This window comes from Jaculus jaculus, unplaced genomic scaffold (assembly GCF_020740685.1).
Source record: "Jaculus jaculus isolate mJacJac1 unplaced genomic scaffold, mJacJac1.mat.Y.cur u25, whole genome shotgun sequence".
Taxonomy (NCBI): Eukaryota; Metazoa; Chordata; class Mammalia; order Rodentia; family Dipodidae; genus Jaculus; species Jaculus jaculus.
In genome coordinates, this window is record NW_025423515.1 from 4,390,099 (window position 1) to 4,417,306 (window position 27,208).

The 27,208-nt window shown below is 37.6% G+C and overlaps 1 protein-coding gene across 1 annotated transcript; it reads right to left on the reverse strand.

The window, feature by feature from the left end:
* Positions 1-5,096: 5,096 nt before the first annotated feature.
* Positions 5,097-26,924, reverse strand: LOC101596405 (vomeronasal type-2 receptor 116-like). The gene is made up of 7 exons (XM_045141393.1): positions 26,751-26,924; positions 12,757-12,933; positions 11,205-11,543; positions 10,014-10,817; positions 8,753-8,980; positions 8,285-8,408; positions 5,097-6,016 (listed from the first exon to the last, which is right to left on the reverse strand). Exons 1-7 carry the CDS (start codon positions 26,922-26,924, stop codon positions 5,097-5,099), a joined length of 2,766 nt encoding a protein of 921 aa, XP_044997328.1.
* Between the last annotated feature and the right edge of the window lie 284 nt (positions 26,925-27,208).

Consider the following 27,208-nt stretch of genomic DNA (forward strand, 5'->3'; position numbering starts at 1 on the left):
TCCTCTAGAAATTAAGGTCCCTGTTTCACTTGGATTTGATCCTTACACATGGAGAAATCAAGGATATATTTCTTCTTTCTATATGTAGAGATCCAGTTTTCCCAGAACTAATTGTTGAAGAGGCTGTCTTTTCTAAAATGAATATTTTTGGTATTTTCAGTCAAAAGTCAGATGGCCATAGCTGCTTGAATTACCATCAGGATCCTCTGTTCAGTTCCATTGATCTACATTCCTGTCTTTGTGCCAATACCATGCTATTTTTGTTACTATGGGTTTGTAATATAGCTTAAAATTGGGTATAGTGACAACACCAACCTTATTTTTCTGCTCAAAATAGTTTTTGCTATGCTAGATTTTTTGTGCTTCCAAATGAATTTTAGGATTTTTTTTTTGTTTCTGTGAAGAATGCCATTGGAATTTTAATGGGGACTGTATTAAATATGTAGATTGCTTTTAGTGTGATTGGCATTTTTACAAAATTGATTTTTCCAATCCAATAGCACAAGATGTCATTCCATTTCTTTTATGTTTTCTGTAATTTCTCACTTCAGTGTTTAAAGTTCTCATTGTACATATCCTTCACTTCCTTGGTTAAAGTTATTCCAAGGCACTTTTTTTTTTGAGGTTATTGTGAATGGGAAAGATTCCTTGATTTTATCCTCTGCATGTTTGTTGTTAGCATAGAGTAAAGGTACTGATTTCTATTTTTTTATGTTGTATCCTGCTACATTACTAAAAGTGATTACCAGCTCTTACAGTTTGCTATTAGAGGATTTAGTGTCTTTTATGTATAGAATCATATCATCTACAAATAGTGAAAGTTTGATCTATCTTCCTTTCCAATTTGTGTCCCTTTCATGAGGGTCTCTTGCCTTATTGCTGTAGCTAAGACTTCCAGTTCCAGTCGTGCATTGAATAAAAGTGTGGCAGTGTGGCAGGCATGGTGGCACATGCCTTTAATCCCAGAACTCTGGAGGCAGAGGTAGGAGGATTGCCATGAACTCAAGGCCAGCCTGACTCCATAGGGAGTTCCAGGTCAGCCTGGGCTAGAGTGAAACCCTACCTCAAAAAAAAAACATATAAAAAGTGGAGCAGTGGACATCCTTGTTTTGCTCCTGGATGTATTAGAAAAGCTTCAGGTTTTCTCCATTTAGTATTATGTTGGCTGTAGGTTTGTCAAAATTAACTTTTATTATGTTGAGATATGTTCCTTCTATTCCCAGTTTCTGTAATACTTTTAAAATGATAGGATGTTGGATTTTGTTGAATGACCTTTCTGCATCTATTGAGATGATCATGTGATTTTGTACTTCAGATAATTTATGATTTTTACATTCATTGATTTGTACATGTTCAACCATCCTTGTATCCCTGGGATAAAGCCAAGGTGGTCAGGGTGATTAATCTTTTTGATATGCTGTTGTATTCTCTTTGCCATCATTTTGTTCAGAATTTTTGTATCTATGTTCATCAGGGAGTTTGGTCTGTATTTTAATTTTTTTGTTCTGTCTTTGTCTGATTTTGGTATGAGAGTGATGCTGTATTCATAGAAGGAGTTTGGTAGAACTCCTTCCTTTTCTATTTTATATAAAAGGTTGAGAAGCTGTGGTGTTAGTTCTTCCATGAAGGTTTACTAAATTCACCAGACAATCCACCTGGGCCTGGATTTTTTTTTTTTTTTTAACTTGGGAGACTTTTTGTAACTGTGTGAATCTTTGTACTTGTTTTAGGTCAATTTAAATCTCATCTTGATTTAATTTTGGTCTGACTGGTTTGATGCTTGGATTTTCAACTTATCTGCAGTGTTCTTAGATGTAGGAATACACCTTTATATACTTTCAGGATATGAGTTTAAGATGCCAGGTGTAGCTTGTATACCCCAATCCAGATGCCAAAATAATCCTAGGGGTTGGGTTTGCTTGCTAAGCAAATATTCCAGTGGACTGGGCAGAACAATTTACTGGCAAATCTAAGCTTCAATTGAGCAGTATACACATTAAAACAAAACACCACAAAGTATGCAATTGTTGGGATTAAAACAAACAGATAGTCTTATAAAGGCAAAATTCTTAAAGGTGTGTTGTTCCACACTCTTAATTTTGTCAGTTGGGATGCGAATATTTCTGTTCTGAATTGGGTTCCAGGTAAGCCTGGATCTGGATCAGACCTGTTCCCAATAATGACAGAAGAAAAAGACAAAGGCCCTACGAACATAAAAGCATCAAAGACAACAATATGCAACCCCCAAAGACAGGTTATTTGAAAATTGTAAAGTCAACCAAGAATATATAACTCATAACCTGCCCTGACAAGGAAAGAGAGATTAGCTCTTCTAATGCAAGCCTATGTACCTGTTTGTTTGTTTGTTTGTTTGTTTTCAGTTACCTTCTCTTGTGGCTTCCAACCTCACTAATGCTGAATGCCCACCTCAATCCCTATGTATTGTGCTGTGGAGCTGTAGCTCTGATCAGCTGTGCAGCCACTGAGATTCAGGGTTCTGAAGGTGGGAGATGGGAGAGTTCAGACTTCTCCAGTTGCTCACTCAGTTCTGCCTTTGATGCTATCAGTACCTCCTCAGTTTATCTTCAAATTTCTTAACTTTGCAAGAAGGCTGATGAAATTGAAAATTCCTCTTGTTTTGTCTCTGCCACTTCTTGCTGCACCTGGCAGGGTGATACCGGGAAGGTGTGTAGATTGCATGGATCAGTGGGCTGCAAATGCCTTAGTGGGATTCTGGCTATTTACCTCCTACTGGTGGAACTTGATCTCTGCAGCTTCCTTACTGGGTCTAAGAATAACCTGTACTCCTTCATGTTTTAGAAGCAGAGGGTATTTTGTTGGGGTTTTGCTTAAATCCTTCCCTAGGCTGGTTTGGGGTGGCTCCTGTGCCACCATCTTAACTGGAAGTTGCCTGAGAATTTTTATCTTACATAGTTATGCCAACTAGAGTGATAAATTTATTGACAACTTCTTGTAAAAAAATTCATGGAATTTTCATATCTATAATAATAAAAATTCATAAGGTTAGCAGTTAAATATAATCCATATTTTTGCAATATTATATGTGAAAATTTGTATAAATATATATTTAACAATACTCAATATTTTCACATTTTGTGTATTTTGGAAGGATATATATTGCAATTACAGTTACTTGTGAAATGAATAACAGGTTATTGAACTCCAGCTTTCAATCATTAGTGTAGAATTCCCAATATTCATATGTGAAAAAAGTTCTGAATTTCAAATTCATAACATATGTGTGCTATTTAAATATAATGAGACTATACTAACTCAATATTTGTTCAATAAAAAATGTGTTACATCCATCCATTTGCATCATGTAGGTCTGTTTTCACACTCTAGTAATGGAGTGTCACAGCAGCCACAGAGATCATGTGATCTCAAAACTGAAATGATATACTTTCTAGCCCATTACAAATAAATATAGTATACTTTATTTATTCTAAAAATTTGAAGTTGCTACCAGCAATAATGTAAGTCATTTTCATAGTTACCTAATCAAATAAGAAGCACAGCTTAAAAAGTTCAAAGCATAAAAAATGAAGTTTCATTTTATAAAATTAAGTTCTTGATTTGTCAGCCTAGAATTATCATATCCCCATTTTTGGAGGAAGAGCCTGGCAGTTTAATTGCTTTGAGTGAGAAGTACCTAAATTGTGGAAAATGAAACATTTCTGGACAGCAATGAATGTAGTTAAAACATCTTCACTATGCACTTGGTCCCTGACAAGATGAGGAGAATTGTGTTGTGTGTAGCTCAGCTAATTTCAGAAAAATAAATATACTATTGCATACCTATTGTACAGAAGCATGTGGGACATTATTTACTTTTACATGTAATCTATGAATATTTTCTTCCTATTTCACTCTAGTTTGGTGGATGTTGTCTCTAATCTTACTCATAAAGGAGAAGCATCCTACCACAAATATATACTGTTTTTAAATTCGCAATGGATGAATGTTTGAATCTTTTGTATTATTTTTGAAAGAGTGATGTAGCACTCTGTGTCACACACACACACACACACACACATACACACACACACACACACACACACACACACGAAAACAAAAATAACACTGTGGATGAGCTATTCCCTTGGCCACTATGATTTACACCACTCTACATATGACACTGAAAATTCCACTGTCCAGAAAGATGTTCATGCTTCATATCAGAGACACAGAGAGAAGACAGATAGAGGGAGAGAGAGAGAATGGGTGCGCCAGGGCTTCCAGCCTCTGAAAACGAACTCCAGATGCGTGCACCCCCTTGTGCATCTGGCTAATGTGGGACCTGGGGAACCGAGCCTTGAACCAGGGTCCTTAGGCTTCATAGACAAGCGCTTAACCACTAAGCCATCTCTCCAGCCCTGTAATGACAAATTTATGCTCAACTGTGTCAGAGTCTGAATAGCACACCATTCTTCTCACATAATAGAAAAAGGCCTTCCATCGTCCATATAGTCTTGCCTCTATATATCATTTTTCAAGTTATCCAGTAGATTCCACACACTTTAATAACCTTAATGTATATTGAAAACAGGTTAAGATAAGACCTCTGCTTCTTCAAAAGGAAATTATTGTACCTCCTAATCATACCCTCACTGTCTATCTGAATATTATTGAACACTCAAATACAAACATTTCAGACATTCTCAAAGACATTTGCTTATCCAGCATACTGTAGCAGCATTCTTTGAAGCAATCTGAAGGAGTCAGAAACATCTCAAGTTTTTAAGATTAATAGAAACCAAATGCACAGCATATTAGCAGGGTTTAGTTCTAAGTGTCTTTATTTATGAATTTGAGTGACATGTGAGAAAATGATTTTTCTTGCTACTACAATCTCCAGAGGCATATGCCACTTTGGGAAATCAGCTTTCAGTAGGTGTGGGAAAATGGAAACTGGAAAATGAAGACTGTGCATGAAAGCTGATGAACAATGTTAGAGAACAAATACGACTTGTACACATGAACAAAGAGCTTGCCATTTTTTTAAATATGTAGTGCTTACAATAGCGCAAGGGTTTCTACAGGTTATACTTTAAATTAATACATATGAGATGAAATTAAAAAACAATTGGTTGGAAAATATGTTTTTTCTTTGTCATCTTTAGAGAGTTTTTACTGGGTCTTATCAGAATGATGTAGCACTTTGGGAAAAAGATGCAACCTAGCAACCCTGCAGTGGAGGCCAAGATAGCAAAGACCTCTATGGTCACTATGGCCTTCCCCTTGCTGCTATGGTAGACAGGGAGGAATGTGACCCACACACTGCAGAACACCAGCATGCTGAAAGTCAAGAATTTGGCTTCGTTGAATGTATCAGGAAGGTTTCTGGCCATGAAAGCCACAATGAAGCTCCCTATAGCCAAGGAACCCAGGTATCCCAGGACACAGTAGAAGGCAGTGTCTGAGCCTTTCTTGCACACAATGATGATATTGCCATCTTCCAAATGTGGATCAGTGTCAACAAATGGAGGGTATGTTCCCAGCCAGAATCCACAGAGAACAAGTTGGATCAAAGTACATATGGGAATGATGAAGTTAGGTGCTCCTGATACCAGCAACACCCTCATCTTTTTTCCTGGAGCAGTGACTCTGAAAGCCAGAACCACAGTAATTGTTTTGGTCAAGACAGTGGACACAGCCACAGTGAAAAGAATTGCAAATGTGATCTCCTGCAGAATGCAATTGGTGTTGTTGGGATGTCCAATGAAAAGTAATGGACAGAGAAAACAGAACTTGAGTGCGATAAGCAGGATGTAGCTGTTTGTGCGATTATTGGCCTTCACAATTGGTGTGTCCTGGTACTTAACAAAAACCCCAAGAATAAGAGCAGTGAGTACAGAGAAGCACAGGGCCAAGCAAGTCAGAGTCATCCCCAAAGGGTCTTCATAAGACAGAAATGTCACAGATTTTTGGAGACAGTGAGTTTTCTGTATGCTGGCATACTGAGTGATTGGGCATTTCACACACTGATCCATATCTGGCAGGCAAAAAAAAAAATATCATCAGATTATTGGCAGTATTTCCTTCTTAGTCACATCATGCTGCAATAAATAAATGTCCTACAGGTGAATAATACATGTATTTTTTGTTCTTACTTATAATTAAGGTAGTTTTCTTCTATAGTTATGATGTCAATTAATAAAGAGCAAAAATTATGAATCAAAGCTTTTTTAAAATATATTTTTAGGGCTGGAGAGATGGCTTAGCAGTTAAGCACTTGCCTTTGAAGCCTAAGGACCCCAGTTCAAGGCTCGACTCCCCAGGACCCACGTTAGCCAGATGCACAAGGGGCGCACCCATTCTCTCTCTCTCTCTCTCTCCCTCTTTGTCGCTCTCAAATAAATAAATAAAAATAACAAAAAGAAAATTCAAATATATATATATATATATATATAATTCAAATATATATATATATATATATATATATATATATATATATATATATATATATTTGAATATATATATTCATAAGCAGAAGGAGACAGAGGGAATGGGTGCCTCTGATTCTCTAGCCAGTGAAAAAAAACACCAGATGCATGTACTACTTTGTCTATCAGGCTTTCTCTGAATAATGGGGAATTGAAATGAGGTTGTTAGGTTTTGCACACCTGTGCCTTAACTGCTGAGCCATCTCCTCACCCTAACAAAGCTGTATTTTATTCACTTAACTGACCTTATATAGTCTCCTGATCCTTTGTTTCTCCTAAAAGAATAAAATAATTTTGATGCATTGTCCTACAATTATAAAATAACATTCCTCCTACGAGGTATTTCTGATGATTTCTACTTCAGCAGAGGTGGCTTATCAATTAAGATGCCTGTTTTCAAAGCCTAATGACTCATGCTTCATTCCACAAGTCCCTCATAAGTCAGATGCACAAGGTGATTCAAGAGTAAGTCACTCATGAGCACAAGGTGGCACCTGTGTCTGGGATCTGACTGCAGTGGCCAGAGACCTTTGCAACCCAATTGAAGTCTCAATATTTATATCATTTTTAAATCCCTTTGATCATATTTATTGCAGCCTTTAGGTTCTACTCTAACTTTCCACCCCCATTGTGGGACCTTCTTTCCTGTAAAATAGAAGGCAGTGTACAATACCATCTATTCTGTCATTATGTGCTCATCCTAGTAGGCTGGACATCTCAGAGATACATATTTCTTTTTATTCTTCTTCTTAATCTGTGAACATTTCCATAATCTCTTTAAATGCTTCAATATACATCTGAAACAATGCTCATGGCATTTCAATCATAATATTTTTGTTTCTTGATAAAGGGTTTAAATGTCTGTGACATGCTGTTGTCTAAAGTCTTAAAATTAACTTCCTTCTGAATTATTTCATAGAAACTCAAGAGATATTATGCTTACATTGAAGGTATTTGTAAAATTTCATATCTCTCAAGCTGAAAAGGGTGAAGATATGGATCACTATTTAAGTACTTGCCTGCAAAGACTAAGGACCCAGGTTCAAATCCTCAGGTCCCATGTAGACCAGATCCACATGGTGGGCACATGAATCTGGAGTTCATTTGTAGTGGGTAGAGGCTCTGGCACTCTCATTTTCACTTTCTCCCTCCCTACCTCTCTAGTCTATCAATAAATTAAATTAATCTTTAAAGCCAGAAAAATGACATCTCTGAGCATTTGTGATCCATCAGCAACATCTTAGGTCCTGGGAAAATAAAGGTGTGGAACATTCCTTCCTATTCACTTCATTTTGTGTAGATTCAAAGATTATATGTATGTGTGACATTCCTTGATAGCAGTAATATATTCATTAACTATAGGATCTCAAACATTGTGGTTTTTTTAAAAATATATTTTATGTATTCATTTGAGAGAGAGGGAGAGGGAGAGAGAAAGAATGGGTGTTCCAGGGCCTCCAAACACTGCTTATGAACTCGAGATGTGTGCTACCCCTTGTGCACCTGGATAATAGGGGCTCCTGGAGAATTGGACCAGGATCCTTTGGCTTTGAAGGCAAGTGCCATATCTGCAGCCCTCAAACAGTGTGTGTGTGTGTGTGTGTGTGTGTGTGTGTACAAGTATGTACAATGGATCTACATACTAAAACATGTGGTTCATGGAGTAAAGTGAGTGTTAATTTTATAGTCACGAATATTTAACATTTCAACATAATAATTACATTATGCAAGGAAGAGATATTATCTGTTTCTTCAAGTTCCCTCGAGGCCCCTACAAGTTCCCACTATGGAGAAAGACACTCTAAACATCAACATACCCGTTTGGTTAGAAATCTCATTTTCTGGGCAGGGGAAACAATCAAAACAGCAGGCTGCCTTTCCCTCCTGTCTGAACTTCCTGAAACCAGGCCTGCAAGTCTCACTGCACACAGAGGAGGGAATCTGAGGAAAACCATAAGTATAGTTGTAAAAGTTAACAATGTTGTATACTCTATTCCTAAGTGTATGTTAAGACACTCACAATTATTAAACATTGTATCCACACCTATAATAAAATTGAGTGTCACACTCCATTCAGTACACTGTACATTGTCATACCTATGAACATGATGATCAAATAAGTTGTAACTTCCAAATATTTTTCAAAAGATAGAAAGAAAACCTAGGACACTGGAAAGAGAACCCTGAACATGTTACACTTGACCAAATCATGAGGAGCACACATGGCACCACAGCATTTTATCTACTTATGTCTAGAGTCAAGCATTACAATTAGGTAAACATACCTGCCTACCCCCAGTGGCCCACTCTATTGCCTCATCAGACAAATGCAATTGTTGACTGAGGGAACCATATGAAGAAAACTGTCCTAGTTTCAGCTTTATTCCAAGACCTTGTGGAAAATTTGAAATGTGGAAAATATCATAGTCTGCCTCATATTTTATTTTATCATTAATATTCACTAGGTCTCCAGCAGGGTTGATAAATTGCACATTCTTCAGATTGTGGTAAAACTAGGAGAAATGTATCATTTTCCAATTAATTACATACTCAAATGGATAAAATATGTGATATGGGTAATACTTTTGTTTTTGCAATTCTTCCCTGGGAAAGAAACTTCATTGCATGTACCCAATCATGTGAAATAATGAATTTTCAGAGATAAATTAAACATTACTATATTGTTATAAGTTTCTCTTTGGAGAAACTGCTAAAATTTATCACAAAATATTAGGTAATACTTTTGAGATAAACATTAAAACACATATTTATAAACATCAAAAGAATATTAACTAAAGCATTAAGTTCTTCAATCATAGCTGTGATACATAATTACATTAAGAACTCATGTGACATCTAAAGCAATTGACCAGAATAGTTTGGCGTGGGAAAATCAAGCTCACATCTAGATTTCAAGTACTTCATGCTTATAAAAAATACTGGGAACACATTTCAAATACTAAAAACAGTTAGGCCTGGTATCAGGATCATGTGTCATAAAATAAGGATCACTCAAAACTGTTATCATTAATTTCAGCATCTTTTTCATGTGTACACACAGTGATGGTTTCTCATGGTTGTCTAGTTGACTGGAGGTAGAATTGCCATGGACAAAAATCTGTGATCATGTCACTAAGAAATTTTTAGTTCGGAAACTAAATTTGGAAAGCTCACACCTAATGCAGTTGGCACTATATCATGAGACAAGGGTTTATATTTAGGGGAAGCTCGATGACCATATATATCCAACACCCTTGATTACAGAGGGCAGATGCCATGGGCACAGTCTGTTTCTTGCCCCTGCTTCCATGGTGTCAGCATCATGATGGAATACAGTTTTGAACTGTGAAGTAGAATGAAACCACTCTCAGCTAAGTTGTTTTGGTCAAGTATTTTCCCTAAAAATCGTAACTAATAAATTCAGTCTGTAGTTACTTTGTAGGGAATGAAACAATGTAGAAACATCAAAAATAGACAGTACTCCCAGCCACAGGGTTTAAACATGAATGGACCACCTTAGAGGGTAACACTGATGACACTACGTACCTTCGAGCAGTCAAGTATGCATAGACTGATTATTGGGTGAACATCTACCTGTTCATAATACATTTCATGGTAGGCATATGCCCAAGCATACACAGCATTATATAGATTGTAATTCTCATCATTCATGGCTATGTCAAATCCTTGACTTGCATACCATTCTAATGAGGTGTTAGGTGAACACTTTCTCTGTCTTCTACATTGAGATTCAATGTACAAACAATTAAAGTACATCCATTCTGATCTCAACACAGAAATGTCTATTGGATATTGGGAAGTGTTCATTGTCTGAATAAATTTTTTTAGATTGGGAATCTCATGATGGTGATGAGAAAATGTAAAAGCTCCATAGAATGAGTCAAGAATGAAGTCTCTTCTCGTATTTGTGATGACATCCCACTGTGAGTTGGTGATCCAGATCCTATGGATGCCTAAATATGCCCATCTTTTAAAGCCCACTTCCAGTGTAGAATTCATTTCACCATAAATGATCACAACATTTGTCAATGATGTCACAATTTGTTCATAATATTTCTCAGCCCTTGTAATATATAACTTCATGTTTATTGGGATCACATTCACAAAGTCTAAGCACAGTTCATGTCCTTGCATCTTTTCTCTGAAGTCTGAGAGAAATTGAATACCTTGGTCATCATCAGAGATGACCAGCCCCATCCAGGTCCAGTTGAAATGAAGCATTAATGAGATGATGGCAAAAGGCAGCCTTGTGTCCTTGGGGGCAATCTGATACAAATAAGGATACTGTATATGGTCACTCAGAAGAGGATGAAATGGGCCATAGTGAATCTAAAGACACACAACATAGAAATGAATCTGAGGAAGAGCACTGGATGAAAATTCAATTTAATATCTGAATTGTGTTTATCACCACTTGGGAAGAATGTTAAAGATGATTGCACACACCATTATTCGTCGTATTTCTCTACCCATAAGACTGTAAAAGTATTGAACAGTTTAAAGGTTGTGAGGAAATCCCTTTGTATATCTCCACAGTTCCTCTGATCAATTTTTTAAAAATAAGTGCTGATATCCACCAAATTACTGATTATTATTTCTATGATCTGTATTGGGCAACACATGGATGAACCAAGTATCTACTGGAAATATTGCTAAGCATGTCAGAATTGTAATAAAGGAAACAGGATTTCTACTCTGCATATGACAGAGTCTCACCTGTCCTACATTAAAGATTGACATCAATGTCCCAAGTTTGCTACTTGCTGCCCATGATGGTCCTGAAAATAACACACCACATTCAATTATTTCACAGCTATAATTAGGAACAGTGCTCTTTTTATCTTCTGTGGAAGTTACGTAAGATATCATAGCCCATGAATCATCACACTTGGAAGGAATGAAGTAAAAATTAATGGACTTGTTGGGTATAAGTTTGGGATTTCTGTTGATCTCCTCAGTGACAAAAATCATTGTCAGAATGTATTGATATTTTTTGACAGGCACACTGAAAAGAAACACATTAATCATCATGGATGAGGCTTCAAGTGGGATAATCTTCAAAACAATTGGAGTGGACATGTAATACATGTGATAAGGCATACTTTTTTCTGAAATTCTCATGTAATCATTTACCTTTATGTGAGTTTATGAGCCTGCAGAACATAGAGATAAACTATGTATTTTGAAATTATTAAATGAAAGGCAAATCATAAAGGTATGTTGTAAATATTTATGTAAAGAGGTGAATTTGTCTATAGAAAATGAAAATCTGGTGAAAAGAGTACCTAGGTCATACATGAACTTGAGAAAAGAGCTATACTAGACAAAAAAAAAAAAAACCCTATTCATATCTGGACGCTAGAATTCTTGATTTTAAGAAATGAAAAATAATTGCAGTAGATTTAGTTTTTGGTATTTTGGTGTATATATGTTGGAAAAAAGTTATCTTCATGTTTGTGGAAGACCACATTGTGTGTGTGAGTGTGTGTAGGTGTGTTTAAGAGTGCACATGCTTGTTTCAGTGTATACACCATAAAACAGAGTCAGATGTTTTTCTGAATTACTTTACATGTAATTATTTATTTATTTTGAGGTATGTTCTGACTCTTTCCCTATGTGACCTAGGATTCACTGTTTACTCTTTCATTATCCCCAAATTCACAGTGATACTCATACCTCTGCCTCCTCAACACTGAGATTACTGGCATGCACTGTGATGCCTGGCTTACATATAATTATTCTGATGACTTGGAGTTTAACAATTTGGCTAGACAAACAAGCAGTCACTAGGAATTCAGATTTTTCAAACTCATCAGGACATGGGATGACAGATGCACTTCACCATGTCAATATTTTATGTGAGGGCCATGGATTTGATCCCAGAACCACATGCTTATACAGAAATTCCTTTACAGATTCCTATCTTATGGTGCTTTGTTAAATACCATCCTGCACTGAGTAAGTCAATGCTCCAATGAATACTGCATGTACAGTCAATACAATCTATAGCAAAACTTTGCTCTTAAAATGCCTTTTGAAGGGATTGTGTTACTTCTAGTTTTAGTGTGAACACTATTTCATCAAGAATTGGAAGAGAGACTTCCAGCCAAGATGGCGACTGCCTGGCTGCCCTGCAAATCCCGGGGAAGTAAAGGCAAGAAATTAAGGGTTTTTTGGGTCTTCTTGTCAGCGGGGGGCTAAGAAGGGGAGAAATCAGGGAATCACAGATCCCCTCATGGGTGGGTAGACCACCCATTTCACCAAATACCTGTTGCACCCTTCTGCCATCCTGTGCCCTATCCCGTGCCCCGTCACTGTCACTGACCTGCACCTCGTCCCACAGTGCCCCACCGCCATTTTGCGCTCCGTCCCACACCCCGCTGCCTTCCGTCCCATTGCCATCCTGTGCCCTGTCCTGCACCCCACCGCAGTCCCACGCACAGTCCTGCGAAACCCGCAGTCCCTCTCACCAATGCCATACCCTGTACTGCACCCCGCTGCCTCTCCCCACTGCTGCACCTGGCTGCGGGCCCGCCACCAATGCGGAAGCTTAAACTGCTCTGCACATTTGCCCACATTACTGCTCCTGCCACTGCACATTCAGTGAGTCCAGTCCCACAGCAACTGCCACACAAACCCAGACTGTGTCTTTCACTTGCACCAGTTCAGGTGCCATCCCAGCCAGCCCCCATTCTCCTGAGATGGGGGAGCACAAACAGTTTCCAGGTCCCAGTGTTCACAACCAGAGTTTGGGCTGCTTCAGGGCTTGGTACCTTAGTTCTCCTCCTCCAAGCTCAAATGCAGTCAGCATTGGAGTATACCACTTGAGAATTCAGGCAACTTTGGTGCCCCATCAGGCAGTAGATAGGTGGCTCTGGCAAGTGGGAGCCAAAGTGCAGGCTGCTTGGCAACTGCCCCAGGATGCCTCTGATTCCCATTGCCCTAGAGCACATGCTGATCCACTGACCTATGTGCCCATACATTGTCAGGGGCAGACCACAGTGCAAAAGAAATAATATGAAAAATCAAATGCAAGAAAATCCAGTTAGTTCACCTAGTGCTACAATGAAAAATACATCTAACCAAAGCCTAAAAGAACCATCAGGATCAGAACATCAAGTTGAAGCTATGAGCAATACAACCCTGGCCAACCTACTGATAGAACTTGCAGGAAAGCAACAAAGGGCCAACAATTGTGTCGATGCTACCTTCACTAAGCTAGAACAAATTGATAAGACATTGGAAGGACTTCAAAGAGAATTAAAGGATTTGAGGGAGAGTGAAAAAAAAAGAGGAACTTAAATATCAGCTGGCCATACTAAATGAAGACATAAATAAATGCAAGGATGAATTCCAAAAATCATCCAGAAAATCAGAAAATGATATGAAAAGGGAGCTTGACACAGCAATGGAAATGATACATACAAAATTAGTAGAAAATGCACACATAATTGAACAAGTCCAAAACTCTCTAGAGGCTCTCAAGAACAGAGTCAGTGAAGTGGAGGATAGAAACACTGATCTGGAACACAAGATGGAAGAAACAGTTTGAGAGTTCAAAAACTTCAGTAAGTTCAAAAGTTCCTGTGAACAGAACATGAGGGAATTGTGGGATATACTTAAATGTCCTAATATCAGAATCGTTGGAAAACCAGAGGAGAAGAATTCAGACCAAAGGTATGGAGAACTTATTTAACAAAATAATTGAAGAAAACCTCCCCAGTCTCTTAAAAGAAAGGCCCATTAAGATAAAAGAAGCCGGGCTGGAGAGATGGCTTAGCGGTTAAGCGCTTGCCTGTGAAGCCTAAGGACCCCGGTTCGAGGCTCGTTTCCCCAGGTCCCACGTTAGCCAGATGCACAAGGGGGCGCACGCGTCTGGAGTTCGTTTGCAGAGGCTGGAAGCCCTGGCGCGCCCATTCTCTCTCTCTCCCTCTATCTGTCTTTCTCTCTGTGTCTGTCACTCTCAAATAAATAAATAAATAAATAAAATTAAAAAAAAAAAAGATAAAAGAAGCCAAGAGAACCCCAAAGAAACTGAACCAAAGTAGAAACTCTTCAAGACATATTATCATTAAGACTCTAAACATTTATACCAAAGAGAAAATCCTAAAAGGAGCTAGGGAAAAACAGTGCACCACTTTCAAAGGTAACCTCATCAGAATAACTTCAGATTTCTCAAAGGAAACCCTGAAAGCTAAAAGGGTCTGGAGTGAAACTCTCCAAAGTCTAAGAACCTATGGATTCCAACCGAAACTACTCTACCCGGTAAAACTCTCCCTCATAATAGATGGTGAAAGAAAACCCTTCCATGACAAAACTCAGCTTTACAATTATATGAACACAAAACCAAACCTACAGAGAGTATGTCAGGAAATTCTCCACAGAGAAGAAACAAGTAACCAAACTCAAATGCTTACAAGAAGCAGATCCCAACAACCAAACCCAGAGTAGGCACAAAAAACTTCAAAGCCCATGAAAACACCAAAACCCATCTACCACCACAACATGGCAGGGATCAAATCAAACCTCACAGTCATTACCCTAAATATTAATGGCCTTAATTCACCCATCAAGAGACACAAGCTAACAGAATGGATCAAAAAATTAGAACCTTCAATCTGTTGCTTTCAAGAAACCCACCTCACCATTAAAGACAGAAACCTCCGCAGGGTAAAGGTGTGGAAGACAATATTCCAAGCAAATGGGAATAAGAAACAAGTAGGTGTAGCTATATTAATATTAGATAAAATAGGCTACAAACCAAAAATAATCAAAAAAGACAAAGAAGGCCACTTCCTACTTACCAAAGGAACGATCCACCAACAGGATAAATCATAAATCATAAATCTGTATGCACCAAACACAGGGACACCACAGTTCATAAAAAAAAAAAAAACCTACTGGACAATACAACAGAAATAGCCACCAACACCATCATAGCTGGGGACTTAAAACACCATTATCAGTAATAGACAGATCATCCAAAAAGAAACTCAACAGGGAAGTAAGAGAGTTCAACAAAACCATAGATCACTTAGACCTAACAGACATCTACAGAACTTTCCACCCCAAATCCACAGACTACGCATTCTTCTCAGCACCCCATGGAACATTCTCTAAAATAGACTGTATACTGGTTCACAAAGACTGCCTTCACATATTTAGGAAAATTGACATAATTCCCTGCATATCAGATCGCAATGGTATATTGCTAGAAATCAACAACAAAACACCCACCAAAAATCCCAATGGCACCTGGAAACTGAACAGCACACTCTTAAACAATGAATGGATAGAGGATGAAATAAAAAAGTAAATTTCAAAATACCTGGAATTGACTGATGAAACAAATCATACCAAAAATCATGGGACACAATGAAGGTGATCTTCAGCGGAAAATTCATAGCACTGAAAGCCTTCATAAAAAATGCAGAAAGATTCCAAATCAATAACCTAACCATTACACCTAAAGGCACTGGAAAAACAAGAAAACTCCAAGCGAAAGAGCTCCAGAAGGAAAGAAATAATTAAAATCAGAGCAGAAATTAATGAATTGGAAACCAAGGAAACAATTAAGGCAATTGATAAAACAAAGAGCTACTTCTTTGAAAAAATAAACATTTGGCCAATTTGATCAAGCAAAAAAAAAGGAGAAGCTTCAAATTAACAAAATTCAAAATGAAAAAGTAGAGATCACAACAGACATAAGTGCCAATTGGGAGAATCATCAGGACTTATTTCAAAAATCTCTACTGCACAAAACTGGATAATGTGGAGGAGATGGATAAATTCCTGGATGCATACCATCTATCAATGCTAAACTCATAGCAGATTAATCACCTCAATGAACGCATCACACTCATGGAGATTGAAAAAGTAATAAAAAATCCTCCCCAAAAAGAAGAGTCCAGGACCAGATGGCTTCTCATCTGAATTCTATCAAGCCTTCATGGAAGAACTCAAACCAATCTTCCTGAAACTGTGCCACACAATTGAAGAACAGGGAAAGCTAACCAACTCCTTTTATGAAGCTAGTATCACCCTAATTCCAAAACCAGGCAGAGATGCCACAAGAAAACTACAGACCAATTTCCCTAATGAACTTAGATGCAAAGATCCTGACCAAAATCCTTGCAAACTGAATCCAACAACACATGCAAAACATCAGCCACCTGGACCAAGTGGGATTCATTCCAGAAACACAAGGGTGGTTCAACATATGGAAACCTGTCAATGTAATACACCACATAAAAAAGGTTAAACATAAAAACCAAATGATCATTTTGACAGATGCAGAAAAGGCCTTTGACAAGATACAACATCACTTCATGATCAAAAAATTGGAGAGAATTAACATGGTTGGTACATATCTAAACATAATCAAGGCAATATACAAGGCTCCGAAGGCCCAAATAATACTTAATGGAGAGAGACTGGAGTAATTCCCATTAAGATCAAGAACAAGACAGGGTTGTCCTCTATCACCTCTGTTTTTCAATATAGTACTGGAAGTCGTAGCTCAAGCAATGAGACAGGAGAAGGAAGTAAAAGGGCGACTGGGGGAAATGACCAATATCTGTCCACACAACTCATGGTCCAACCTATGTAGCAGCAAATAACCTATTGTGATGCCCACACAAGTGCAATAGTGGCACACAGCCATGGTGGGGAACCAACTGCTCTTGATTCAGCCAACTGATCCCCTCAGTGGTACAAGATCCATAGCTGGAACTGGGAAACATGTCAGAACCATATCCAAACATAAGCCCACTCTCCAATATCAAGTTACCATCAATCATGGGGTACAAGAGGGCCTACACCTATTAAACTCTGTATAAAAAAAGTAAGGGTTATCTTATTTGACCTGGTGCTTACTTACTCTCTGTTGGAGAACCTGCTTCTCTTTTTCAGATAGATGCAGATCCTAAGGAGAGAGCTACCCCATCATACCTCTAAAGGGCCCTGAATGAAGCTAAGGAAAATTGGCAAAACAAGCAAGGGTGCTGTTTTCGTGATGAACTGGATACCAGCACAAGGCAGAAGGAGACCGACACAGAGATAAATCAACGCCTACCAAATCACAGAGCCAGAGCCCCAGAAGCCCCCAATACCTCATCACTGAAGCAGACCAAAAATCTACCCAATGTGGCTCAGGGAATTTTTGTGGAAGAGGGGGTGGAAAGAATATCAGAGCCACATGTTGGGTCATGATATATAGGGACATTTATCATACCAATATCTGTGGGCTAACACCACAATGCATGACCCATATACCTCAACAATGAGGGGCCAATGGGGAGGGGGTAGGTCATGGATAAGCCTAATAATGGTACCAAACTGCCTGTATGTAGGGAGCTAATGCAGACGCCATTACAAGATGGCGCTGGCTTCCTGCCAGTCTTGAGGTAAACAAATCCTTATTTAGGCAGCGCCTTGGCACCAACCTCGCTTGAGGTTGCACATGCACTTGACGCACCTTGTCCCGAGCCTATCCCGTGGCTCCTGTGGGTGGGTGAGCCTATGGCAGCCAATCAGCAGGCGCCCCATAGTATTCTGCCCTATAAAAGCAGCTACACTCCTGCGCCCCTCGCCCCTCGCCATCAGCTTTCCTGTTAACCAAGAGGCTCTCCAATAAAGTGTGATCAAGAAGGATCTTCATTTAGTGGTCGTTCTTCTGCAGGACAGGGGGCTCGCCCCACCTGTACTTGCAGAATAGAAAACTAATTTTAAAAATAAAATAAAGTGATAAAAAAGTTGAATAACTGGAAGTGTCAGTTTATGACTACTGTCCTCTTCTAATTATTTAACTTGATCTTTTTTTAAAAAAATAATTGGAAGTGTGTCTCATCATTTTTGTAGTTCCATTTGTCTCTTGTGTTAGGTATCTGCCCCTTGCTAGGAAAAAATAGCTGAAAAAATCAGGTTAAAGGAAGAAATATTTATTTCAGATTATCCTTCCAGGTAATTTTAAGTAATAGTCAAAATTGATAAGGGAATTATTGGCTGGGAAAGCATGGTAGCAGGGAGTGTTCTCTTCTAGTACATCAAGAAGGCACAGAGATCTATATTAAGATTGCACATGGGCAGTCATCTTTCTCTCTCTTTCATACAGTACAGGGTCTCTGCCCTGGTATGGTGCTGCCCACGGTCAATTTGGATATTCCCACCTCAATTACCTAGTCAAGATTATCTCACAGGAATTCTCTCTAAGGTTAACTTAATCCATGTAAACCATCACAGACTATTCTAAATCTTCTCAAGTTGAATATTAAAATAAAATGTCAGTTAGAAAATCTTTGTTTCCCTTATTTACCTCAAATATCATCTCTGTAATCATAATGTGAATAATTTTCACCTGAGGACGTATTCCTTTTTTCTGACCTAATCTATTTTAAGTCTTGATCAGAGAATTAAGACCACAAATATCCAGAGTTACTGTTGATGTGTGAGTTTATTCCAAGATTTGTTTCAATATGTTGTTTTAAAACATACTTTTGTTCCTTCCTACTCTCTCTATTCTTCCACACCCCCCCCCTTAAGCCTTCTCCTGATACTTCTGTTTTCTGCCTTCATCCCACATATTTCATTTGGCTCAGCAGTATAACACATTAATTCTGCCCCTTGTGGTTAGTCAATAGTTGCAGCTCATGTTGCCAAGCCCTTCTTATATTTATGTTTGTTGAACAATCACCTATGTTGATGGGCTTGCTTTTATAAGCTATTCAATGTTTCTGTCATGAGTTCTCTGACCCTTTGTTCATTTTGTATATCTGTAGTTTTTAATATAATGTGAGACTGGGTATTTTCGTTAGGGGTCCTGTCTGTTGTTTTCTATGCCTATTGTAACTTGATAGCATTTTTTCTCCTACATAATTTTCTTCTATAATTTATTTCAATAAATTTTCTACCATCATTATAGGGTTTATTTCATTCTATGCACTTAATTTGTAAATTTTACCCTTGCATAGTATTGGAAATATCACTTGTTTCCTTCATATGTGTTGAACTTATTAATTTTGACTGAACATTTTATTCTTTACCTTGTCTGTATGTCCTGATATTAACTCATCCATATAATACTGTCTATGTGAAAGGATTTTCACAGATCTTTTCATTTTACTTATTATGTTTTCATTTCCAGAATCATTTCAATTTGCCTTTTATTGATATGCTATCAGTTTATTGAATTATCATATAATATCCACTTAAATATCTACTTGATTGTGATATTTGTTTCTTTTGTCTTGGAATTCACTCAGCACTTATTTATGTCCTCTTAGAATTCACTCTATTGTTGCTTTGTGTTCTTCTTGATAGCATTTGGATATTTACTCCTGTATTATATCACTTGAATTCATTGTCTGAAATTCCTCTACATACTTCTTATTTGGTGCTTAAATGACATATTAAGTAATGTTTTTAGGAGGCATCCTCTAATATGTGGCTTCCCAGCAGCAGGTAGTATAGCCAGTAGGAAGGGCAAAGGGACTGGTTCTACAGTCGGACTTTCAAATTTGAATCCTAGAAGTGATTATGCATGTTGGAAGAAGTTCATGTATATGGGGAAATTGCTCCTATACTCTCATTGGAAACTGGCAGCAGACATGTAGGTGGAAACAGGGACATGAATACTTGTTAAGTGTGCCCACACTAGCATGTGTGCTTCTGTATACCCCTATGTGTGATCCTTGCCCCAAATGACATTGGTGGGAGAAAGTGGTATAGTGATGGGGCATCAATGCTTAGAGTCATGTGTAACATCAATAATAGGGGCAGGAGGATAAGATTTGGGATCTGAGGATTTGGATTCACTGGAGGGAGGATGGTTTGTGCAAACACCAATCATAGTTTGTAAAGGCAAAACAAAAATCTTATCGGTGATTATGAATATAATTTTTCTGACATTGTGCTCTGCCTTCACATTCCATTGTTCCGGGACATGTATCACTACTGGAATTTTAGTTTGCCTACTAAAACCAGAAAAAACTCAGAATTTGATGATATTTCAGATATTGAATATTTCATGTTCCCTTAAATGTTTGCTCTCCCTGCAAAGTAAAGTTTTGACTTCCCATGCAATTCTATTATTATTAAATCATGTATATATTCTAGCACATTAGAGTTCTTCTGTAGATGCATTTTAACTTCATGTAAAATAGTTAATTATAATGATTTATTCTATGTAGTACTTTTATGAACATTTAATATTTAATTATTCCAAATGACTACAGTAATGTACACTAGAGAAAACATTGCATTCCCAACAAATGTTGCTGGATATGTTGAATAATTACATATAGAAAAATAAAACTCAACACATTCCTCTCCCATACCAAAAAAAAAAAAAAAAAAAATCAACCCCAAATTGATGAAATACCTCAGATTAAAATTCAAAAATTTAAAGCTACAGCATGAAACAAAAGAGTAACTCTCTTCAAAATAGGAAAATAATATAGGAAATTAAATAAATCCCTCAAGTGTTGGCATGTAATGAAGATAAAATGCTTGTCTACAGACAACATACCCTAAACAGAGCCCACAAACTACCTACAGATGGGGAGAAAATGTTTGCCAATTACAGCACTGACAGGGGCCTAACATCCAGAATCTATAAGGAACTCAAAAATCTAAACAATAACAAAATAAACAGTGTACTTAAAAAATGGAGCAGGGGGCTGGAGAGCTGGCTTAGCGGTTAAGTGCTTAAATGTGAAGACTAAGGACCTGGTTCGAGGCTCGGTTCCCCAGGTCCCATGTTAGCCAGATGCACAAGGGGGCGCACGCGTCTGGAGTTCGTTTGCAGAGGCTGGAAGCCCTGGCGAGCCCATTCTCTCTCTCTCCCTCTATCTGTCTTTCTCTCTGTGTCTGTTGCTCTCAAATAAATAAACAAATAAAAAATGAAAAAAAGAATGGAGCAGGGAACTCATTAGGAAATTGTAAAAAGAAGAAAATAAGTGGCTAAATTCACCTATGCAAATGTTCAACACTCTTAATAACAAGGGAAATGCAAAGTAAAACTACTGTGAGATTCCACAACTCTCGTAAGAGGATGGAAAACTTTCATAAAATCAAATGATAGTAAATTTGAGAACATTCAAGGAAAGGGGACCCTAATTCACTACTTGTGGGAATGTAAACTTGTACAATCACTAAGTAGACTTCAGAAAATGATGAAAACTGTGCTACCAAGTAAACTGGCCATTCCTGTATGGGCACCTATGTTATGTGTCCCACTCTTCACACCAAATCATTTGCTCAACAATGATAATAGCTGCCAATTCACAATGGCTACTAACTGGAATCTTCTACAGCTTCTTTCTCTTTCTCTCTTTTCTCTCTACCTCTTTTATATTGCTTATCTTTTTCTTCCTTCTCTTAGTGGGCACTGACCTGTAACTCATAGTACTAGCCAGTGACTATCATCCACAATGAGCTTTTGATCAAGAGACCTACAATGTTTCCAAAAGAAAGATAGATTTCTGTCAGAGTTCTTCATGACACACCAAAGGTTAGTGGTAAGACCATATTGCTGAAGACACCATCTGGTTTGACACATAAAATGGAATGACATGGCTGGAAGCTGGTAGAGAGTCAGTCCCCATACAGTCAGCGCATCTAGTGCCAGAAGGTGCTACATGGAAGACTGAGGGAAAATGACCAATATCTGTCCAAGCAACTCATTGTCTAACCTACTTAGCAGCAAAAAACCTCTTGTGATGCTCACACAAGTGAAATGGTGGTGGGAAACCAACTGCTCTTGATTTGGCTAACTGATCCCCTCAGTGGAATGGGACCCATAGCTGGAGCTGGGAAACAAGTCAGAACCATATCCAAATTTCAGCCCACTCTCCATTATCAAGCTACCACCAATCGTGGGCTACAAGAGGGCCTACATCTATTAAATTCTCTATAAAAAAAATAAGGGTTATCCCATTTGTCTGGTGCTAACTTTACTCCATTGGAGAATATGCTTCTCTTTTTCAGATAAATGCAAATCCTAATAAGGAGAGAACAAACCCATCATACCTCAAAAGGGCCCCAGTTGAAACTAAGAATAATTGGTGAAACAAGCAAGGGTGCTGTTTTCTTGGTGAACCAGGTACCAGCACAATGGTGAAGGAGATAGACACAGAGAACAATCAATGCCTACTAAATCAGATATCCAGAGACATGGAGGTTCTCAACACCTCATCACATAAGCAGACCCAAAGTGAACCCAACATCGATCAGAGAAATATTTAGGAAGAGGGGTGGAAAGAATGTCAGAGCCACATGTTGGGTCATGATACACAGAGACATATCTTTTACCCATAACTGTGGGCTAACTCCACAATGTGTGACCCATATACCTCAACAAGAAGGGGCTGGAAGGATGGGGAAGGATATGGATGAGCCTAACAATGATATCAACTTGACTGTATTCACTGAGTACAAAATTAATTAATAAAAAATTAATTAATTTAAAAAATCTCTCAAAATGTCCAAGCCCAGATGGATATACGAGTGAATTCTACCAGAGCTTCATGGAAGAAATAACAACAATGCTTCTTAAATGTTTCCATAAAATAGAAAAATAAGGAATCCTATCAAACTCCTTGTACAAAGCCAGCATCACCCTGAAACCAAATCCAGGCAAAGACTGAAAAAAAAAAAAAGAAAAGAAAATTACAGACCAATCTCTCCCATTAAAATAGATGCAAAAAATCTCAGCAAATATTGGTAGAGAGAATAAAAGAATATACCAAAATATCAGTCACCCCCTACCAAGAATGATTTATTCCAGAGATGCAGGGATGGTTCAACATGTGCCAGCTGATTAATGTACAACATTATATAAATGAACTGCAGAACAAAAATCACACGATCATCTCATTAGATGCAGAAAAACCATTTGATAAATCCAACATCCCTTCAAATACTACATAGACTGAGAATAGAAGGAACATATCTTAACATAATAAAGGGTTTTTATGACAAGCCTCCAGCCAACATAATACTAAATGGAGAAAAACTTAATGCTTTTCCACTAAATCAGGTCCAATACATCAGTGTTCACTGCCCCCACTGTTGTTTAATATAGCCAGAGCAATAAGGTAAATGACACACGTCAAATGTATACAAATTGGAAAGGAGGAGATGAAGTTATCATTATGTACAGTTATGATTGTATACATAAAGGCCCTAAAGGCTCTATCAAAAGACTGTTATAGCCATAAACACACAGAAAAGAGTAGCCTTCCTATATGCTAACAACAAACACACAGAGGATGAAGCCCAAAAATCACTGCCATTCACAATAGCAGCAAAAAAAGTATGTTGGAATACAATTAATCAAGTGAGGGATTTCTACAATGAAAACTTTAAAACACTCAAGCAAGAAATTGCAGAAGACACTAGGAAATGGAAAGACATCCCCTATTCTTGTATCAGAAAAATAAATATTATGAAAACAGCAGTCTTACCAAGGAAATATATACATATAATGCAATTCTCATCAAAATTCCACTGGCATCTTCTCATAAATAGAAAAACAAATCCAAAAATTCATTTGGAAACACAGAAAACTTTGAATATCTCAAACAGTTTTGAGCAACAAAAATAAGGCTGGTGGTATCAGTATACCTGATTTTATATGCTCACAGGTGAAAGATGAGCAGCCACTTCAAGGGATACATTATCTCAGCCACTTAACATTGAACAAATACCAGTGTTTATTGTCATGAAAGGAGGATCTAATATGAAGCACTTGTTCTTCCAATTCTACAATTCTAGCTTTCTACAGAAATAGAAACACTGAGGAACCAGGCTGAAGTTCTAGCTCTGAAGGACACAATCATACAGAAAAGAAAAAAAATCCTCTTTGGAAAGTCTCATCAGTAGAATGGAAGAAGATGAGAAGAGAATATCTTAAACTACAAGACGAGGTAGCAGAACAAATACAGTCTAGCACAGAGAAAGAGAAGGTAACAGGAAGGTATGAATGGTAATTTCAAGGTATCCAGGATACTATGAAAAGATCAAGCATAAGAATGGTATAGTAGAAGAATTTCAATCTGAGGCTTATTAGGCATTTTCAATAAAATCATAGAAGACAAAAGTCTCCAAATTGGGAAATAAGTGTCAGTGCAGATACAAGAAACTTATATAACACCAAACAGACAAAGCCTGGAAAAAAAAAAAACCCTTCTCCTCACTATGTTATAATTAAACTATTAAACATGCAAACCAAAGAAAATATACTGAAAGCAGTTAGAGAGAAAAAGCCTGGCCTTTAAAGGCAAGCCCATCAGAATAACAGCAGATAACTCAACACAAACTTTAAAAGCCTTGGAATGATGTATTCTAATTTTTAAAAGGTAACAAATGTAATCCAAGATTACCTTATCCTGCAAAGCTATCTATCAAAATTGATGGAGAAATAAGGACATTCCACAACAAAAAACACGCTAAAGGAGTTTATGACAACTAGTCCAGCAGTACAGGAAATACTTGTTGGAATCCTTCACACTGGAGAGAAAGCAAAGCACAACCACGAGGAAATAAGAAAATATAAACCACACTCAAATAACAGTTAGTTCTAGGAAGTAAAGGGGAAAAAAGAAACAAGAAAAATGGCAAAAATAAATACACACCTTTCAATAATAACTCTTAATATCAATGGCCTCAATGTACCAACAAAAAGATATAGGTTTGCAGACTGCATTAAAACGCAGGATACTGCCAATTGTTGCCTCCAGGAAACTCATTTCTCATTAAAAGATAGACACTGTCTTAGGGTGAAAGTATGTAAAACAATATTTCAAGCAATTGGGTCTAGAAGACAAGCAGGGTTGCAATCCCAATATCTGACAGGATAGACTTCAAATAACATTAGTGAAGAAAGATAAAGAAGGTCCCTTTGTACTGATTAAAGGAACACTCCAATATTTAGAACATTACAATACTAAACATATATGCACCTGACATGGGGAATTCCAATTAAAAAAAAAAAACACACTGTTAGGCTTAAGGTACAGATCACAACAAACACAATTGTAGTGAGTGATTTAAATACCCCACTCATCAATTCACAAGTCATACCCACAAAAAATAAGTAGATAGACATCTGCCTTAAATGCTGTTAAGGAACAAGTAGACCTAACAGATATATACAGAACATTCCGTCCTTATGCTACAGAATGTAAATTTTTCTCAGCAGTATATGGAACATTCTCTAAAATAGGCCATATCTGAGGACACAAAGCAAATATTAACAACTACAGGAAAATTGAAATAATCCCTTGTATTCTATCTGACCACAAAGGATTTAAACTGCAAATCAGCAACAAGAAAATCTGCACTGAATTCTAAACAAACCAGATACACTTGAGTATTGAAAATTTCTGCTCTGTAAACTATAAAATGAATTTTGATTCATTCATAAGTGGTATGCTTGGGAAGAAATGTGCAAGGGATCCAAAACTGTTAGTGTACCATATGTAGAATTCTTACACATTATTCATGTCTTACAATTATAAAACTAAATAACAAAACTGACACTTACTGGTAAAGCTGGTTCACTGAATTGTAGTTTACCCTATCCTCCTTTGATGTGTCTATTGCAAACATACAATCCTTCCACATATTTCCATCACTTTCTGTCTTTTGCTTCATTCTCCAAAAGCAGACTGTTTCTGTCAAACTGCAGAAGAAGACAGAAAACATTGGAAGAAACAAGACAAAAATGAATCTGATCAGCTTCCCCATGTCTATAAGTTTTTGTTATGAGCTCAGATGTAATGTGCAGCATCAAGTAGAAACACACATCACAAATGCCTGCTTGTGTGTGTATCTATCTTAGTACTATTGCTGACTGGAGGGGATATTTATATCCCTATTTTTTTTCTTTCTAGTCTTAGTCACCCTCCCTTGAGAAGTGCAGAACACAGCCCTGGGGTTCTGCATCTGGGGTCTACAACAAGGTCATTAAAAAAAGTTGAAAAACATGCTGTGAGGATCATCTCTTGCTTTAGGTACCATAAGTTCATGTATATACAGGCATGAATGCCACTGGGATATTCTGAGAATTCTTGTTTGCCAACTAATTTCAACAATTCATTTGGATGAACAGCACCTGAAGTCATGTAAGTGGATCTCCTTGGAGTTTCAAGTCAACATATGTGGTGAAAAGATCAGAAATGTCTCCTGTTCATCATAGCTCATGAATACATTGGCAGCCTTTTTCATTCCATTGTTCAAGCAGTGGAGAGAACCACCACATACCTCACTTTCATCAGCATCATACCATTTACTGTGTTGTCTCATTGTAGTTTCATACCTGTAATATCCCACAACAACATGTCTCCCTTTGTCTGAGTACACAATAAGGAAAATAATCATGGCAAGTCCAGGATTCCCAGTCATTTTCCCAGTAACAATGCAGACACTAAGCCTCATACTTCCGTTCTAAGTCATGGCCTGCATCATTGTTCCTCAGTTCCCACAAACTAATAAGCTGTGATGACCCAGATTCTCATCTTTAGCATTGTTTCTTCCATGTTTTACACTTACCTAATTACAGGATTGCACACAGAATTTAACCTTATATTTTATATTCATACAATGCAGTTTCTCCACCTGAGTGAGGAATTAATTTTTGTTGTTTCTTTCACATTATGTGTTTCAAGTGGACAGTAAATAAATGAGTGTGAGGGGCTGGAAACTTGGCATAGTGGTTAAGG

What these genes read in the sequence shown, in the direction of transcription:
- LOC101596405 (XM_045141393.1), bottom strand. Translation starts at nt 26,924, where the DNA reads ATGAGGCTTAGTGTCTGCATTGTTACTGGGAAAATGACTGGGAATCCT. An exon ending in GGGCCACTGGGGGTAGGCAG is followed by an intron (nt 8,409 to 8,752) that starts GTATGTTTACCT and finishes GGTTTTCCTCAG; the next exon opens with ATTCCCTCCTCTGTGTGCAG. An exon ending in TGAGATTTCTAACCAAACGG is followed by an intron (nt 6,017 to 8,284) that starts GTATGTTGATGT and finishes TTTGCCTGCCAG; the next exon opens with ATATGGATCAGTGTGTGAAA.